Below are 19,791 nucleotides of genomic sequence, written 5' to 3'. Positions count from 1 at the left end.
CCTCGGATTCACTTCTCCGCACGTCCTACCTTCCAGAAAGTGGTCGCTTTTCTGTTCAGAGAGTTGTTGCTATTCCTTTCTTCGATCTCCTGTTGAGTTTGTAGGTGTTCAGAATGGTTTGATCCCTATCCAGCTGAATTCCTGAGAGGAGACGAAATCCAGGTCTCCTACTCCTCCGCCATCTTGCTCCGCCCCCCAATTCATTGTAATTTTTAAGAATAAAAAATAAAAATAAAAAAATGGATCTACTTTGCCACATGTTATCTCTATCTTTACTATAGAATTCTACATGTATCTAATCGATAAAAAGTTGTTTGTATCCTCCTTTAACTTGAGGAAAGGGTAAATTTCTCAGGTGATCTATGTTGCTATGCCAGTGTTAAGTCCAGATTCATTTTAATCCAATAAGAGGATTAAGAGAATATATGACTGATAATATTAACAAACATAATTCTTATTTAGTATAAAAAATACTATTGATATTAATGTGCAAACATAAAAAAGTGTGCAGTTTCTTTTATCTGCTAAAACCATGATCAAAATTCCATTACTTGCAAACTCATAATACCCATGTATCAGATATGCCAGAAGAAGATACCTGAGCACACTATATAAGGCTGCTAAAGTTTTAAAGGATAGGTGGTGTCTTATTTGCTTCTGAATGCTGACACTGAGCACAGAGTAGATACAAAGAATGGCCTTCATACATTGTTGAATAAACAGCTTTGCAAGAACAATAAACATTCACAAAAAACCTTCAACAGATGAAACACAGATATGTAAAGTGCTATAACCAGTCAAGATCCCACTGGCATTTCTTACCATAATGAATTTTCTTCAAGAACTCATGGGCAGGATTTACTCTTGGGTCATCTAGCCTAATCATCTTACTCAACAAACAGGCCTTGGAAGGGGAGCTGCCTGCCTTCTAGGCCTATCTTAATTGTCCTAGATAGCCCTTGCTCTCCCAAGATACCAGGCAGAGAGAGATGAACTCTTCCATGGAGCACTCAGATTTGCTATGGTATGCTGGAGTAAGGAATTCTTGGAGGCTGCCCCACCTTCTTATAAATGAGCTGTAACGGACTAGCAGATATACCCAGGAGTGGGGTTACTATGTTTCCTGACAGAGACGTTCCTTTCCTGCTTACTCCCAACTTGTTCCACTTTACTTACCTCTACCTTGAGAATCATTTTCCCTGGGCTATAAGAATGCTCACCATCTTGTCTCCTGGCACTCCTTGTCCAGAGCTTTATTTTGTGTATAGTTCCCCACACTAACCTTGTTGTTTCTCATCTCTGAACTTTTGCTTCTGCTTCTCTCTTTGCTTGGGATGTCCCTTCCTTCCCCACCCCCATGCCCTGACACATTGGCCAAATGCAGTCTATAAGACTGAGCCCAACCTGGGGATTCAAGGAAGGCTTCCAGGAAGAAATAATCCCTCAAGTAGATGTCCCTCATCTGAGATCCCACACCAGTAAGTGTGCACCTCATTTTAGACTTCACATATTACAATATTTTCCCAAATTTCTCCTCCCACTAGACTAGATTCTGGGATGCTCCAGGATGAAGACCCTGACTGACACATTTTTGTTTCCACTATGTCTGAACACAGTGACTAGTTCATAGTAGGTGCCCAATAATAGTCAACTAACTTAAACTGAGGCTTGCTCATACCTCTCCTGCCCTATATTTTGGTAATAAGTTTGGGTGTCTCTTCCTCAGAGCAACTACTTCTACTTGTCCAGGGGCCTGGGGCAGTGAAGCTGAGGCCATAGCAGCTCCTAACATCTCAATGCCCTTAATTCTTTTACTTCATTTTGGGGCGCCTGGGAAGCTCAGTTGGTTGGGCCTCTGACTCTTGATTGCGGCTCAGGTCATGATCTCAGGCTCATGGGACCAAGCCCCACGTCTGGCTCTGCAGTCAACACGGAGGAGTCTGATTGTCCCTCACCCTCTGCTCTTCCCTGCCCCACCCTCTCCCCACCCCCACTCTCGTGCTCTCTCTGTCTAAAATAAATAAATAAAATCCTTTAAAAAAAAATCTTTTACTTCATTTTGGGAGAGGCAAAGTCATGTCTCAGAATCCCTGCTTTAATTCAGTGATTTTTAGGCTTGCTAATTTAGTGTGGCATTTCTTAGTCCAGTTAGACTACTGAAATTTTTATTTTATTATTCCAGGACTAATCAGATACTACCTAATACTTGATTTTAGAATAGACAAAAACACACTAGAAGACTCAGCAGTTATGAAAAATCTATGGGAAAAAGTTTTAATTGAGACCTTTCTGTGTATGAATTAATTTTGTTTCAAATTGGAAAAGACAAACATTAACCAATTTTTGTTAGTCCCTATCATGGGACGCCAGTGTTGTATAGGAACAACATTTGAGAACCTCTGCTCCAGTTAAGTAAAATTACAGTTAAATATACCACCTATCAGCAGTAAGTTCTTTTAGTTCATGAAAATGAACAAAGATTTTTATTTTGACTAATGGTGTTTGCAAACCTACCTTTATTATATATATATATATATATATATATATATATATATATATATATATATACTTTATTATTGAAGAAAGTAACCATTTACCATCTTTTTCCTTCTCAGGCTGTGAGGTTGAGATTCTTGGGGTCAGACCTACTTACTGCCTAGAATATAAAAACGTCCCAACGGATATCAATTTTGCCAATGCAGTCAGCGATGCTCTTGACTCCCTCAAGTAAGTGTCCCAAGGTTTTAGTCATACCATTGTTCTTCATTGTTTCCAGGACCAATAATGAATGCTAAAGTGAGTTAAGAAGGCTTGGTACAGGTGGAATAATGTCTCAGAGATATGATTAGTCTCTTGCATGATGACTGTTAACTGCTACCAGAGAATAATTGTGAGTGAGTCGTTTCAGGTAGGGGCACTCTCTGTAAATGTTGAATGGAGAGCAAGAAAGTCCTCAAGTGTTTGGGACTTTCTTCTTTATGTTGATGGACAATAGAGAAGCAATACGAATGTCAACATCTCTCTAATTAAGATTTAGTGAATGCTTGTATTTCATAAAATGTTATTATTTGGCAAGAAGGGGGGATCTGTGGTGAAGTAAATTTGAAAAAATTGCCTAATCTACCCTCTTCTTGGTAATGTATGAAACACGTAGAACATAGAACCTTTTTCTTCCTCCTACATGGAGCAATGACACAGAACTTTGAAAATGCAGAAATCATTAATGGTGTCTTAAATAGCACACGAGAGTCTGTCAGGGAAACTGATCAACAAGAAAGGTCAGGAGAAAGCCTCAAGGCAGTCTCAGAAATCGCTAGATATGGAAGTCAAGATAGGAGACCAGCTGGGGTCTACCTGAGTAATTAGCAACCAAGAAGCTAAAGATGTTGGGGGCTCTCACATTTCCAGAGCTGGATTTGCGGTCTCCTTGGCTACTGAGTGGATCTCCTGGGTAGGGTCAAGGCAGAAGACCCATAGTAATCAGTTTGGAGACCAAGGAGGGACTGTGATCCTCCCAGGAGAAAGAGCCTGTTTTCAAGCTGGGCAGCCTCCGAGGGCCACCATATCCCAGGCACTGTGTACTACTCACCAGCAGTAACCACATGAATTGGCCTATAGCTAAGATAGCCCCAGATATAGAGCTGACCAATTATGAATCCCATTCTTGCCATCACCACCCCAAACAATGCGGGGAACAAGTCACCCCCACAGAACTGCACAAGGAGAAAACAATACCCCTCCCTCCGTTCCTTCTTGGAATAATTCCACTTCCATGAAACCCATTAAGATGGGCCTTTGAGGTGCAAGAAGGCTCAAGCTCTGACAGATTGGAGAGGAAACAGGTTTGAAATACTTAAAAACTGAGATGTAACAAATTTAAAAGTTGAGATTTTTTTTTTCTGGAGGGAAGAGGGAAGGGACAAGGTCTGGAATGAACTTTAAATAAATATTATTAACTATTGAATAAATAGTCTTCAACATATGGTTTGTAAATCATGTGTGTTATATGATCCTGTCTCCTACCTACTCTGCTTTCTTTTCCTTGCCCACAAGTGCTGGAAAACCACACACACATGATGAACTAGAATATCGTGTTACAAACTAGTCTGTGCAAAGCTGAAGAGCACCACACGCACAGCAGATGCGCAGAGCTAGAACTCTGGAATAGCTCTGTGTCTATACAGTGCTGTTTCCAACATATCCAAAGTGCTGGCCACCCCTACAGCTTATTGCCATGCTAAATAGGAACATTTAGAACATAGTTGTCATACAAATACCTCCAAATAACCCAATGCTCTATTTGGGAGGGTAATCTTTTTCACATTCATCTTGCCTTGAGAATTGAATGGTCACTCACTGTACACAACCCAGTGATGCAACAGGTGGAGAGCCACAGAGTCCCAAGAGGCTCAGGTTAGCCAGGGCTGGCAAGCCGGCCCATCCAAGCAGACTTCCTTGTCTTGAGGTATAGCAGCATGCTGGAGGAATGAGTGCTGGGCTCTGTTTCCTAGGGAAGTTTCTGTTTCTCTGTTTCTAGAGAAGTTTTTCCTTTTCCCTTTTCAAGCAACATGACAAAGCTCTGGAACACTGGGGAATAACATCTTTACCTTAGAGCACAGCATTTAGAAAGGGGGAGGTTGGTGGGGGGGGTGAGGTGGTAGTATGTATATGTGTGTGTGTATCTTTGTGTGTATGTGTGTTTAGCAAAGGCATTGGGCTCCCCTAGACAGAAAAGGCTACCAAGAACTGGAGGCCCAGGTAAGTGGCCTCAGGCTAGGCCTCTATCTGGTGTGACCTGATACCACCATATTGTTCAATTGGCACCATTCATACTATAGTCTACATAAATGGCCTTGAACTCCCAGGGGATGACATTCACATAATCTACCAGTGAATGATGCTTCTGCAGTTGGGGAGTGAAGGCCTAGGAAGGCTGGAACCAGGCCAGTGCAATTGTCTTGTGGGGTCTTCATACTGTCAAAGTTAACAGGGCCACCAGAAACATCCCCTGTGAATAGTAGTTGGAAAGATGGAGATCTACCATTTCTAAAACTAGTTAGGGCTTGAAATGAGACAGAGAGAAAAAAGAGAAGAAAAGCAATAGGCCAGATGATACTGATTGCCTGTGGAAAGCAGTAAGATAATTTAGGCTCTCTTGCAAAGAAAAAGAAGGCACCTTCTATAAACAACCTATACAGATAGATAGATAGATTGATTGATTGATTTAGAGTGGGGGCAGGGAGAAGTAGGGGGAGAAGGAGAAAGAGAATCTTAAGCGGGTTCCACACCCAACGCAGAGCCCGATGCGGAGCTCGATCTCACCTCCCTGAGATCATGACCTGAGCCGAAACCAAGAGTTGGACCCTTAGCCAACTGAGCCACCCAAACGCCCCTAACCTATGCATTTTTAGAACATGTCTCCTTACCTTCTTACAAAGTAGAATAAAGGATTGACATTTGTGGGCCAACACAGTTAAGACCACTTTACATGTAGCAGCTTATTCATGTAAGAATGTGACTCAAAGGAATTATGAATTCTCTTGGTGTGTATGCTTAGGCAAAGATGTATTAATTATTTATCTTTCCATCAGATAGCCCCAAAACAAGGAGCAAGTTTTAGACTCCATAGCTTACCTCTTGGTTTCTGCTCAGCTCTATCTCAAATTCCTAGCTATAATTTGAGGAGTGCTTAGAGTTCACACAAGTGTGCGAACACAGGCATGCATATGCATGTGGGCACACACAGGCATTTCTCCTGATCAGTACTGCTTATAGAGTGTCTTTTCCACTCTGCTATTATTCTGAGAGGCAGAGAGAATGGGATACAGGATAGATATGCTTTTGAAAGAAGGCAGTTAAGATTGACCTATGGACAACATTTCGGCAAAGGGTCCGGCTCAGCCAAGAAGCTGCATGGTTCTGTAGAAGGGCTAGTCCAATTTCCATGTTTGATCTGGGCGTTGCCATCCAGGGCTCATAAAGCTTTATTGACCCAAGTCATATCCATGGCAGACGCTACCTCGGCACCTAGACAACCTCCAGCGTAGAAGAAAGGAGAGGGCGAAGAGAATTCATGTCTTCAACACACACCTGCCAGCATTGTGTCAAAGGCCCTATCGCCATTGACCCATTCTGCTGTGGGGTGTGTCATCCTCCTCCTCTTACAAAGAGTCCTCCTCCTGTCCCAAAGTTAAGCACCTTGCTTCAGGTCGCACACAGCTAGTAGGTGGTGGAGCCAGAGCCCAGGTCTGAGAGAGAAGTGCCTGGACACTTCAGAGTCAAGTTCACAGCTCTCCTCCTGGTCTGCACCCATACCTCTGAGGTGCCCTGAAACCGAGTCAGACCAACAGGATGGGGGGGGGGTTGGCTCCTTCGCAAGTCACCCCTGTGGGGCTGTGCTGGGCCTGGGGCTCATGAGCGCCCGAGGTGGACTGGCAGCCTTTCTGGTCTGCTCGCTGCTCGACGTGTGCAGCAGCACACAGCCCCAGTCATGGGCGCGCTATGTACCATGCCCCCGCACACGGGGACAGGGAAGCAACACCCCTGCCCACACAGCCACCACAGAAAGCAGTTTGTGAGCACATCACTTAATCTGTCCTCCTGGAAGTTCTGTTTGTCGGATAGTCATGCTTCGGTGGGCAGGAAAAGGGGCATCCGGTGGTGACAGCCCCGTGCAGCCCTGACCGCCTGGAGGGACTAGGAGGCTGCTCCCAGGTGCAGGTGCCTGATGAAGCCTCTCAAAAGGGTTGGTCAAACAACAACTGGGCCCCGGGAGCGGTGGCCACAGCTGCTGTCTATTGTCAAGCTCCAGGTTACGGAAAACAGCTCCAAAGGAATTCTTTTAGGATCCCGGAACCTCAGTGGCTGCTGGTGCCTATAAAGGAGTGGATGGATGACGAGATGGTTCTTTCCACAGACCATGGGGCAGCTGGGGCAAATGTCCTGGCCTTTGTCTCTCCTCCCCCCGGACTCTGAGGGAAGGGGCTCAGCACACAGGCAAAAGCCATCCAGGCACATCTGGAAGGAAGAGAGAGACGCAAGGCATCTCCTTCCCTTTGCCTCCCTTTTGCTGTGTGTCAAGCACTTTATAAACATCAGCTCATTTCCTACCCAGTGTACCCTCTGTGGAGGTTTTTCACATGGTACATTGAGGCCTCCAGATATTTTTGCTGTTCTTCTGAGACCTCCAGGGTAGCAAGGTTCACGTCTTTGAGCTCAGATTTGTCTAATTCCAATACCCTATCAATGTATAATTTTCCAAAATTAAGCCTCTGTCATGTGCTCACTACATATGTATATGAGAATTATGCTGAGGTTCAAATTCCTTTATTGCTGAGGGAATCCAGGCACGACCAGGCTGGTTAAACAGAGAATATGAGAAACACACACGTGAAGGAAAAGAATGATGGAGGAAGATGGCATACGATTATTGTGAGATGCAGAAATGCTTCACGACTTAGAGGACAATCAGACCGTGATCTTTGGGACTGCTTTCTCCATCAGGCAAAAATAACCTTCATCTTACTGGTTTCCTACAAGTTGACAGCTAAGTTTACACATTCCGGGCTCAAGTTGGTCATAAAGTCTGGTGACCTGTAAACAAGTTTATCAGACACTGTTCTTGTAGGACACAGGAATGACAGGCAGCTGTTTTGGGGGCCTAATTTCTAAGTTTTAGATCATTTTTCTTAACAGTTGATAACTTCAACCATCCCTTCGAATTGCCCCCCATTTCTCTCTCCCTAAGTCTTCTCTTTCCAACTCACTTTGGTAAGGAAATGGATGTGAGGTTATGAACTTTTACACTGAAAAGAGATCTGGACAACATCCTAAGATGATGGAGGACCTGGGTGTCCCTGAAAGCCTGGGGCTGGGGGCTCCTTGCAGCTCTCAAGTGCTGGGCTGACAGCCACATGTCTTTGGCTCAGTTCCTGGACCCCTAAAGCTATAAATTATAAATGGCCAACCATAGGTCTGCAGGCATTTCCACCCATCGCTCCTCACCCAACCACTCCATTACAAATGAGCTGACCTGTGATGGAGACCAGATCCATGTGGAAAACACCTGGCGACCAAGAATCTGTCCGCTGAATTCCAAACAGGCGAGAGTGCTCAGCCCTTGAAGACTTGGGTCCCTAATGAATCGACGAAACTCCAACCTAGAAGTCTTTTCCAAAGTCACGTGCATAAATCCCTGAATCGCCAGCATCCCAAATCCAGTGTTCCTGGCACCTGGGGTTGACAGCTCCTTCAAAGAAAGCCATCAGGTAAATCTGTGATACTGGGTCCCTGATCACACAGAGATTTTTAGATATGGTGCAGAGCCTGAAAGAAACCAGCCAAGTGGTTGCTGCGTTAAGGGAAGTATCTACAATGCAGTGACTTAAAAGCATGTCCTTGAACTTTAATGCAACGGTCAGCCTGTTTGTGCAATTTTCCCCCCATGCAGGCCCCACCCTGGAAGTGTGCACACTTGAACACTGGATACACTGCATGAATCCGCACATCTGGGGAGCTACAGATTCAACTGCATAAAGCAGCTAAAGGCTGAGGCTCATCTGAGGGAAAGATTTTATGGAAGGTTCCACTGTATTCATCAGTGTAATGAACACGGGCCTCACAAAAGTTTAGGGATGTGTATGAAAGTGCCATTACCTAGCGAGAACTTTTCCCCACCGCCCACACCCTTGCAGGCCCCTGCAGTGACTTTTTGTTCTCTGCTGTCTATAGATGGATGAGTCATTCACACATTAGTGAGTATGAATAATGATAATAACACTTTTGAAAAACACCTAACCCAGTCCCCATTGTGGAGAAGGGTGGTATTTGTTAAAGAAGGGTCGGTTTGTTGTGTTCTAAAAAGAGAAAACACTTGACTAGCAATTTCACTTAACTTGAAAACCAATGTGCTCTCAAAAACATAAATGAAATGCCCCTCAGGGTACACAGTAGAACATCACAGCATCATTAAAGGACGTGCCGTCTTGGCAAGTATGACCCTAATGAAGGAAGATGCTAATCAGATTATCCCCTGAAAACCGCCCCAGTGTAGTGAATGTAGTAGATGCAGACTTTCAAAAGCCCAGGCTGGTAGAATGTTCTGATCTTGGAGATTCACGTTTCCAGTTCTAGCTACGTCTCTGTGAGACCTTGAGCAAGTCCTAGAATCCGTTCTGGCCTATTTCCCCATCTGCAAAATGTGCAGAGGCTTTTCTATAGGGACGCTTCCCACAGTAGTTCCAGAAATCCAAGACACACCCAACCCACAGACATGGAGCGCTATCCGTCAAGAAGGGTAAGAGTCTTATAAGAGAATAAGGACCATTTCCATAAGAAGGTTAAGCAGAATGCTGCCCCATTGGTGTGGGCCGTAGAGTTTTTAGTGGTTGTCGTCAGGGTTTTGGAGTCAGCCCAACGTGGGTTTGAGTCCTGGTCCCATCTCTCACTGGCTGTGTGAGGCAGGCAACTCTACTGAGCTCTCTGTTCAATGTATCCCTGTCTTAAAGGGTTGCTGTGAGGATTAAATAATGAATGAAAAGCCTTCGACATAGTGCCTGACCCAGAGCAACTGTCATTTATTGAGCGCTTACTATTAGTATACTTTCAACTGTTATAAAGCTCCAACTGTATGCCAAATACAGTAGGCTACAACTGAGCTACAGTGGAGGATGAATCGCCATCCCCCCCAAAGAATTCACAGCTTAGAGAGGGCGAAGGAACATCAGCAGGCCACTGCAGCCCGGCATGGAAGAGCATTACCAGGAGATGAGCCTAGAGGGCCCGCAGGAGCACCCGGAGGGCCGCCCAGCAGAGCCTGGGGCATCAGAGCCAACTTCCTGGAAGGGCCACCATCTCCCCTGAGACCTGGAGGATGAGTAGGAGCTGTTTTTAACTCTGGCCGTGCAAACCACCCTCTCTGAACTACCGGGAGGCAATTTTCCCTCCTCTGTGGATTGCAAGACCCAAGGCAGAGCAGGCTCTGAGGACTCACATTCTTTTATTGCTCATGTTCCAGGTGTTGGGGCAGCCACATCAGAAGACACCATGCCATCTCATTTGTGTGTGTGTGTCTTTAAAATATAGTTTTTCGAGAGAAATAAGGCAATCCACCAAGAGTATCAACTATTAGCTCTTGTAAAGTCCAAGCAAAGGAATGAGCTGTAATTTCTTTTGCATTACTTCAACTTTTGTCAGTTACTATAACGGCTCCCACCATTAACATCGTCATCATCATGATCATTGTTCAGCTCGGGTGCTTTGGGAGGAGTCGTGGGCAAAGCTTGAGCTGGGGCAGGAGGGACGGTGGAGAGCACTGCGTGAAGGAAGGAGGTGCATTACACGGCATTTTTTTTCTCCCTTCCCTGACTCCGCAGGCCTCCTACTCCAATGGAGATCACTAGTTCCTGGTCATTCTTAGCCCAGCATCAAGGGCTTGGATTATTAGTACTCTGCCATCATCAGTATTATCAGTACTCTGGCCAAGGAGAGTTTCTCCAGAACCAGCGTCTTCCTGGGACCCAGGGAAGTGTGGTCACTGTTAGAATTCACTCTATATCCACGCTGGAGCTGGCCCTTCATAGAATAAATGTCCCCATTAGAATAAGTGTCTGCTGAACACTAACCTGTTTGCCTCCCCCAGGTTGCCCTGGTAAAGCTTGCTCTTCTTCTTGCCAGTGGGTTAAACACACAGTCTGCTGTTTTATTTAGACACTTCCTTTAGGTCCAGCAATAATCGAAGTCATTATTTGAATGATTGCTTCTAGTTGTTCTGATCTTATGACAGCAGCGGGTGGTAGAGTAGAGCTATGAGAACTGTCCTCTGCCTGTTCCAGCCCTTCCAACTCCTGGGGCACAACGAGCGATGTCATATGAGCCTGGAGGGGAGATGCCCCATAAACGTGCTCTCTGACTGTTGCACTGAGGTGCTCAGGACTGGCATGTCTTGATGCCGTAGTCGTGTTTCCTCCCTTAGAGATCACCGTGATCATTTTAAGGTGTCAGTTTTGCCTGGCCCACAGGTCAGGGATCTGGGGACGTCAGTGCCTTCACAGAGGACTGCTGAGTGGAGGGGGGAGAAAGCAGTGAGGGCCTCCCTCAACTGCGTCTCTCTCACTCTGCTCCTTCCAGGAGTGGCCGGGCAGACGTGGCAGCCATATACCATGAGCGCATCGATGTGGAAGGCCACCACTATGGCCCTTCGTCACCTCAGCGGAAAGACGCCCTGAAAGCCGTGGACACCGTCCTGAAGTACATGACCAAGTGGATCCAGGTAACTGAAACCAAGGACCATGACGCTGATCTTCCCTCTTGTCACTTCCTGTCAGTTTCCTTGGTTGTCATAACCCTTCAACATTTTCCTTCTTACTGGTGTTAGCGGACGAGGTCAGCACCAGGCTGGGGTGGGTCTCTTTTCTTCCCACAACCCCTTGTCAGATACCAGGAGCTCCCTTGTTTTACAACCAGCCCAGCGGGACTGAAATGACCAGATTCGCATTCTTACCTGGCTTAGCTGGCCAGATGGCCCAGTTCTTTACCAAACCTAGTAAGTCTGTGAACCAGGTTCAAGCGGGCATGGAGACCAGACCTGGGTTCTCTCCCTGATCCTGCAACCCACCCCCTTGCTGGATGACTCTCAACAAAGTAAAACTTTTGTGGGCTGTATTTTCCACGTTTGTAAAATGGGTCGGTGACCGCTCCCGTCTTACCACACACGTCTGCTGAAAGAGCGGAAGGAAATGAGAACAGAGAAAGTAGCTTGAATGGCTCAAGCCCAGGAGGGATGATTTCTAGCACTGCTGGAGAGGGGATGTGCTTTCACCTCGCCCTCCTCGAAGTGCTTCTGTGGTGATGTCCCACTGGTCCCATCAGGGCAGAAAAGTTTATGATTGAGGAAGTATCCTTTCCCCCATAACTTACAGTTTAAAACACTTGTTTACAAGACCTTCCAGAGTGAGCGCATCTCTGCCTGGGAGCTGACCTGACGGCTTTTGTCCACCTACAGGAGCGGGAGCTGCAGGACCACCTCAATGTCATCATCTTCTCAGATCATGGAATGACTGACATTTTCTGGATGGACAAAGTGATTGAGCTGAATAAGTACATCAGCCTGAACGACCTGCAGCAAGTGAAGGACCGAGGACCTGTCGTGAGCCTCTGGCCAGCCCCTGGGAAACACTCTGAGGCAAGAAGCGCCATGAGGGGGGGAGGCGGATGGATGATCGCTCTGAGCTTGGTCTTTGCCCTGGGGCTTTAGCACTGAAGTAGAGAGCTGTGCCGGAGCTGGGCCTTCCGAGGCATGTGACCTACTTTGCTGCTCCCTTGACCTCTGCCAAGTTGCTCATCCTCCTGTGTCTGTCTGCTCTTCTCTGAAATGGGCATGATGGTATCCACTGCACGGATGTTAGTGGAAATCAAATGAGATAAATGATGTGCTGTGCTTAGCATGTTAAGCTCTTAGCCCTTTAGTAGGGCTATTTTATTGTTGGCCCAAACGCGGCACTTCTCAGGCAAACCTGGGGGATATCGGATGCATACAGAGAATGCTCTTTCCCTGGAACAAAGCTGCCCATCTGATCTGTTTTCGTAAGGGAACTGGAGATAAGAAGGTGATGAATGAATAGGGGCTGAGGCCGTGGGTGCCATGCGTCAGCTCCTTATCTGAGGAGGCACGCTGCTTAGGTGCAAATCCCAGCCTGATCATGGACTGGTAACCCATAGCTCCCTGTCCCGGACCCTCTGCTTCTTCTGAGTCCATGCGGTTGGCGATGCCATCATAGCTGCCCTCCTGGGCTGCTGGTAAACCCACAGAAGCATGCTGGGCCCACCTCAAGGACGATGTATGTGCCACTTATTACAATGATCATCATCACAGGGGTGGTTCCCAAGAGGGTGCTCCCCACAGTCACTGCCCTCCAGGAACTGAGCACTCTGAGATAGCTAGACTTTACTTACCCTTCTCTCCAAACCATAATTATCTGCAGTACTTGGTAAATCATGATGGGAAAATGAGGAACAAGCAGCATCTTTGTCCACCTGCTTCGCCCCATGTTGCCTCGTCACATGCCAGGGCAAGCTCTGGGTCTTCTGCCCGCTCCCAGAGACAATTTCGTGCTCTGGACCAGGTAGCGGGTCTCTTCAGAGAGAGACTGCTGCCCATGGAGGTGCCAACCCCAGGGTCCCAGGAATTGGCCTAGGGAGGGCCTGACACCTCCACTTATCCTCACAGCAAGGATGTGGTTGACAACGGACGCTCTTTGGTATGGATGGACACTGCGTGCAGGAGGCCGGGGTCTCTCCACTGGCCCTTTTGACCTCCTCTTGCCCACTACCATAGGAAAGTCTGAGATCTGTCTGGGGGTTGAGCAGCACAGTTGCCAAGAACGCCACTCCTCCCCAGCCTTGTCCCATTTCCTAGGTGGACGTCCCTTTTTCTCAAGTTCCATGGTCAGGATGTGGAGGTGCTGACCATTGGTACAGCAGCCCCATGAAATCCCTTAATATGAAGCCGGGAGGAATACTCTACACATTGGCAGGTCCCACAGAAAGTGGCTTCTTGCAAAGAAGTTCTGTTTTCTTGGCAAGGAAGATAATCTGCATTTCCAACTTGGCGCTCAGGGACGTGCTGCCTCCAGAATGCTTGAGCATCAGCAGCTTACGAGCTGGGAAGAGCTTCTTCCAGCACGACGTTCATGAAAGCCAGAAGCAGTTGGTGGATTATTCAAGAATGGGGGCTGTGTTTGGGTGACAGTTCGTCATGTGACGGACACAACAGTTTGTGAGACCTGGTATGTGTCATCAGATTTTTCACGTATCCAAAATCTTCCTGCAAACGCATCCTACTTTCCTTAAGAACTATGGATTTTCTCAAGTAGGAAATCATAACTCGTGGGGTCATCAGAAACTCTCTACTAAAAAGCCTGAAGGCTAATTATTCTCCAGATCTGAGTTGAAAAACTCAATTTTACATTCAGTTCTACCCAGGAATATGTGTCTGATTTGCCTGAGGGCCAACAAGTCAACATCAGCCAGTTGATTTTAATGTCAGCCATAAATATTTAAGCTGCTGCTAAATATTGGAAATATGTACAGAGTTTACACCCTCATCATGAAATTAGCAGTGTAATGAACGGCAGACAATTACTAATACTTTTAAGATTCAGGTGTAGGAAAGACATGCTCTAGGTCAAGAGCAAATCCTCTCCCTTTGATCTTGTGGCATTTAACAGCAGGTGGACCAATTCCTCATTTGCCTTTTAATTTTACTATAGCATTTTTGACGTATATAAGCTTTTGTAATTTATTAACTACTGAGTAGACAAATTATTATAAAATATTGAAAAGTATAAAGGGGTGCCTTATATTTACTAAACATCTAAGAAGTAGGACATTACCGTTGACAACGGTATCTCTTGTATATCCTTCCCAAACCCCACCACCTTTCCTGCCCCATCAAAGGAAGCTACTCTCTTAAATTATAAGTTATCATTTCCATAATTGCCTTTATCGTTTTATCATGTGTGTTCTTTAGTTTTATAGTTATTTGAACTTCGCATAATAATAATAATAATAACCCTGTCTGTATTCTTCTGCAACTTGCTTTATTTTGCTTCTCAAGCTGAGACCCTGCAATGCTTGCAGGTGTTCTGCAAGCAACAGTCCTTCCACTGTTGCTGGGCATTTGGGCTGTTGAGTCTGCAGTCTCTATCCCTCTATGTGTCTCCCGGTGCACGAGTGGGAAGGGTTCCCGCTAGGTCCCTAGGGGCTACCTTATTAGATCACGGGGTGTGTGGATCTTCAGCCTTACGAGATGAAGCCACCTTGTTTTCTGAGACATACAAAAGTTTCTCATTCTTATGTAGTCAAACCTGGCAGGTGTTTTGGTCATTTCTTTCTTTGGTCCATAAAGTTCTCCCTCTCCTCTAGGTGCAATAAATGTTCACACATAGTTAAGAAAGAGAATGCCAAACTGGTGACTCTTTTGTCTTTGCAGATATATAACAAACTGAGAACAGTGGAACACATGACCATCTACGAGAAAGAAGCCATACCAAGCAGGTTCTATTACAAGAAAGGGAAATTTGTCTCTCCTTTGACCCTAGTGGCTGATGAAGGATGGTTCATAACTGAGGTAATTATAGAATTATGACGTGTTCATTATACAAATTCTATCAAACACCCAAAGGTAAATAATTACTCTGCTTTTGCACTTAAAGGATTTTGTTTTCACTTAAGTGTCCTTCATGGCCTCACTTCCACCTTTAGAGACGCCAAAGACTTGATCAGGTGGCTTTGTAGACACACACCATAGACGTGGACCCAGAGTCACAGTTTAGACTTAGTGGCTCCAGACTCGATATATTAACAAACTGCCCTTAACTCAATTACCCAGGCTTACAATGTAACCTATTCAGTTTAAAGTGCAACAATTACTGTGAACCAAAGCAATCGCTTCAGGGCAGTGAAAATCAGGGAGAGGCTCAGCTTTGCTTTCACCTTTAAGAGAAATGTTTGGCAAACACAACTCCAGCCAACCCCATTCCCCAGTTAGCCAACTTGATTTTGCAGAGGAGATTATCTTGTGTTTGGGATCCAAACCCTCATTGCCTCACACACGAATGACTTCAGCAGCTCCTGCCCGCCTGCCTTGACTGCAAGCTCACCAGGCTCTTGGATCAACTTCTGATCACGGGCCAGTGTGGGAGGGCCCTGGCCTTCAGGGGAACTGTGGTCAAGGCCGATCTAGAATCAGTTGACGGAGAGGGCGGGCTTTATCATAGACATGAGTTTGAAGATGGCTTGCAAAGAGACCAGCCTTCAGGGTGAAAGAGAATGGCAGGTGTTGGCCCATGGGGGTTGTTGGTCGATGCCAATGAAGTCTAAGGCCTAGGACTAGCATTTATCTGCCAGAGAGAGTGCAGGTGGTGATCAGCAGAAATATGGATCAGGCAAATGGGCGGAAGGAAGTCTAGGAACCTAAGTGTGGAAAAATGAGTGTTCCTTGACATGAAATTTGGTCACTGAGGAGAACTGAGTCATTCCTGTGTGCTCTCAAAGAGAAGCATCTGGTCACCAAGGAAACAGAACAGACCCAGTCTGAGCTGTCAGTCTACACAGTCCTGAGGCCAAGTGGGGCCCATTGAATCAGCAGACTTTGGCTTCCACACCATGTGATTGCAAGTTTCCAAGAAGGTCCCTCTGCCTCCTCATTCTTCTCTCTTCACTTTAGCACACTGTTCGATGTTTGCCTGGAGTGAGATTATTCCAGGCTCACAGAATTTTCATGTACAGTGATTTGCTCACAGCTTTGCATTGAACACACGAGCAGGCAATTGCGTCACCTGGGTAGGTGTCTATACGACTATTTCCATAAAGCCAACTTTCCCAAGTCGTTCAAAGGGGCTGACGTTTTGAAACTTTCTCAGTTTAGGAAATTCTGGTGGAATGACTTTGACTTTTTCGAAGCAAAGAGATGAAGAGGGCCAGTCTAGTTACCTGTCACTCATTTCTTAGCATGATTATGAGCATCTACTCTTTCCTTTCTCATATTTAGCTGAAATCAAGTGCACTGAGAGGCTGGTTCATGGTGGGGAGGGCGATTGAAGTGATTTGGAGTAATTTATGGGAAAGTAGTCTTAGGTGGGAAGAGTGACAAAGCCAGAGACACTGCACAACTAATGAGAGGCCATCTCCATTCCAGTGGGAGAGGCTCCGAACCCTCCAGTAGGGTAGGATGGGCACCAGGAAAGCTGCTCTAGCTCTGAGTACTTTCTGGAAGGTAAGAATCTTGGCAGTAGCACATTCAGCAAGGAGATATACATTGCTCCAGTGAGTCACTAAAACACAGTGGTGGGGGACCAGGGGGGTATCAGCAAGATGCTCTTGGTTATAAGTCATACACAACTTGAATACATGTGCCTTAAATAATAAAGACTTTTACCTCATGTAACTGGAAGTCGAGATAGACAGTTCCAGGGTTGGTTCATCCAGCAGCTCAATCACATCAATCATACCAAGGCTCCGAGTTAGCTCTTCTGCAGTTCTTCTGGCTTTCTCTTCAGGGTCACAAGATGGCTGCTGCAGCCCCAAGCATCACATCCCTTCAGGTCATCGCAAAGCAGAAAAGAAAGGGTGTAGCTTCTTCTTGTATGTCTCCTACTTTTATTAGGGAACAAAAAATATAACCCCAGAATAAGAGGCAGATACCAGTTTCATGGGACTCTGACAATTATAAAATTTGGAGGGGTCTCTCTTTAAGAAAAGAATATGTAATTATGAATATAAAATTAGGTATAGGGACTTAGAAGAAATGCATGAGAGTGAGAAGCCCTGATGCTTAAGCTTCTCTAACTGCACTGTTAATCCACTCCTGCCCAGACCCCGCTAGCAAGCGGCCCCTTAGGTCTCATCCAGAAGCAGCAGTGTGGCTAGAAAATTCCTGCCTCGAGTCCGCTTTGGTCCTAAGATCTAGCACCATACTGCAATGTGGACCAGGAGGCCACGGTCACAAGACAAATGTGATACAGAGGCTGCAGAATGAGGCACGCAAGGTCCCTGAAACTTAGGTCACAAAGAAGAGGAGGTGAGAGGAGAAGGAGGACAAACGTTCTGGCTAGCTGGGGGCGGCCCACTCAAAAAGTCCAGTGACAAATCTGATGGGACCTCATCCCCAACCTCCCAACACCCCTCCCCTCTGCACTGGGTGTCCAGGTACCTGCTCTTCTGCAGGAAGCCTGCCAGCCTCTGTGTCTTCTGAGAGCCAGCCACATGCTGATTACACACCATATTATACACCATGTTACATTACTTTTGTAATTACACAGTACACATACATACGTTTGTGTGAATCAGAACTCAGTCAGGGAGTTAACAGGGGCTACCCAGTTAACTGTATGGCTTAAGAAGTTGGGGAGAAGCCACCAGAACAGAAAGGAAGAATGCCTAGCAATTGATGATTATTTGAAAAGCTTTTTAAAAATATATAATTATTTCAAGAGGGAAATCTGGGGTGATTTTTTAAATATTTGAAGCAGAAAGTGGTTTTTTTTTTTTAAAGAAAGAAACCAGAAGGAAGATCAATAGGACGTGAAAAAAATAAGATTCTGAATAATTTAGTGTTGACCCATTAAATATCGGGACTATCAATGTTATCTTGCCCTGCTTTAATTACTAATGAGGGGTGTTACAGAGCGAATCTTCATTGATCATGCCTGGTTCATTAGAAACTTTACAATGACTCCTCCCCACATTTCAATGACATGAACATAAAGCCATTTTACCTTCTGCAGGTAATAAATCCATCAGGAAAAATTTCTTCTTAAAATTTTGGTCAACAACAACAATAACAGCTATCTTGAATGAAGTCCCCTCCCTTCTTGGTTACTATTTCTGTTCCTCTCAATGACTCTGCATGGAGGATATTGTTAGTCCTGAAAGTAACACACCACAACATGGAACACAAATGTGGTTCTGAGCTTCCTAGCAGCCAGTTCAAAGAGGGAAGCACGATCAATTACATTAATGTAACTTAGAGTGTCTGTCACGTAAAAACACAAATGTTTCTCTGAAAAATCATGGTTGTCCCTGAGTCCTGAGAGAGATCAGATGTCTTTCAGTCACTCCTTTTTGTACCTTAGTTTCTTAGCCTGAATGAATACCTTTATCATTTTATGAATCCTTGAATTCATGGGCTTTTTTCCCCAAGACTCACCAGTAAAAATTATAGTTTCGGATTCTACCTTGATAGAACATGGGGTTTTATCTCTTTGTCTTCTGAAAAACCCTAAAGACAAATGTCCGTTTATTCCTTGTTGCCTTGGTCTTTTTTCTTTTACATCTTTCTGTTGTTCATTATACTTACCTGACTGCAGAGAATGGAGAACCCCGTTGGCTATCTTTGTTCCCGCTCCGTGCCGGGCTGTTCGTCCCGTCCCACCCCCACCCCCCCACCCCACGGCTATTTGCAGAGTCTCTCCCCTGGCGGTAGAAGAACGCTGTGATTTGCTCCGTGACCTGCCCAGCAGGGCGCAGCACCTGCGAGGATGTGTCTGTGGTAGACTGCGCTCGGCGGCTGCCGCAGGGCCGATTTCTCAGGCCTGAAAGCAGTCTCTCGGGTCTGGACAGCCGAGGAGTCTTTTTTTCTGATTTAGACGCGATTAGAAAAACAGCTGAGTCCGGACAAAAGGGTGCTGGCTGGGGCCAACAGAATAGGGTCCCATCCCCCCTTCCTTGCTCTCTGTTCCGCAACACGCAAGATCTGGCTTCCTTGGCAACCGTGCCACGCCCGTATAAACACCACCTTTTTGCTACCACTTTACGTTTTGCAGACTCTAAGGCCGCTGCTCTACCGGGAAGACTTAATTGAGTTCATTTTTTTTTTTTTTTAATGGTCACTTAGAGAGCTGTCCCCAGAAAAGATAAAGACAGGGAAGCAGATCGAATCTGTCACCTGGAATTGCAGGATTACCCCGTGTGACTGCTGTTGGCCTGGGGCTTCCCGCAACTTGCTTCTGCTCCCGCATTCTTTAGTATATGGGCTGGGTTGCCACCCCCTGCCGGTCCCTGGCCCTGGAGCTCCTCCTGCAAGGGTGGCGATCTGAGGCTTCCATATTCCCAGAGGACTGGCCAAACATGAAGGGTGGAACAATCCAGGCCACCCACCTAGGTCAAGCCCTGGCCTGTCACACTGGCCAGGTTCCTTTCTTCAAGGGCTGCCTAACGGCTGCCCCTACCCCCTCCGTCTCCCTAAGACCTGGTCACCGTCCTGTGGGAACCTCTTTGCTCATGCTTGCCAGG

General features: G+C 46.0%; 1 protein-coding gene across 1 annotated transcript in view; it reads left to right on the top strand.

Annotated features, from left to right (window-relative positions):
• ENPP6 (ectonucleotide pyrophosphatase/phosphodiesterase 6) overlaps positions 1–19,791 on the top strand; it is a 110,273-nt gene that overhangs the window by 74,447 nt on the left and 16,035 nt on the right. The window contains exons 3-6 of the mRNA XM_081807481.1: positions 2,616–2,727; positions 11,128–11,269; positions 12,002–12,181; positions 14,990–15,127. Of these exons, the coding sequence (XP_081663607.1) occupies positions 2,616–2,727; positions 11,128–11,269; positions 12,002–12,181; positions 14,990–15,127 (572 nt within the window). The remainder of the gene's footprint in view (positions 1–2,615; positions 2,728–11,127; positions 11,270–12,001; positions 12,182–14,989; positions 15,128–19,791) is intronic.

The sequence above is a fragment of the Leptonychotes weddellii genome, chromosome 2, assembly GCF_054177405.1.
Source record: "Leptonychotes weddellii isolate Sample4059 chromosome 2, ASM5417740v2, whole genome shotgun sequence".
NCBI classification, from domain to species: domain Eukaryota; kingdom Metazoa; phylum Chordata; class Mammalia; order Carnivora; family Phocidae; genus Leptonychotes; species Leptonychotes weddellii.
The sequence above is the reverse complement of the archived record's forward strand: the minus strand, read 5'-3'. Positions and strand labels throughout refer to the sequence as shown.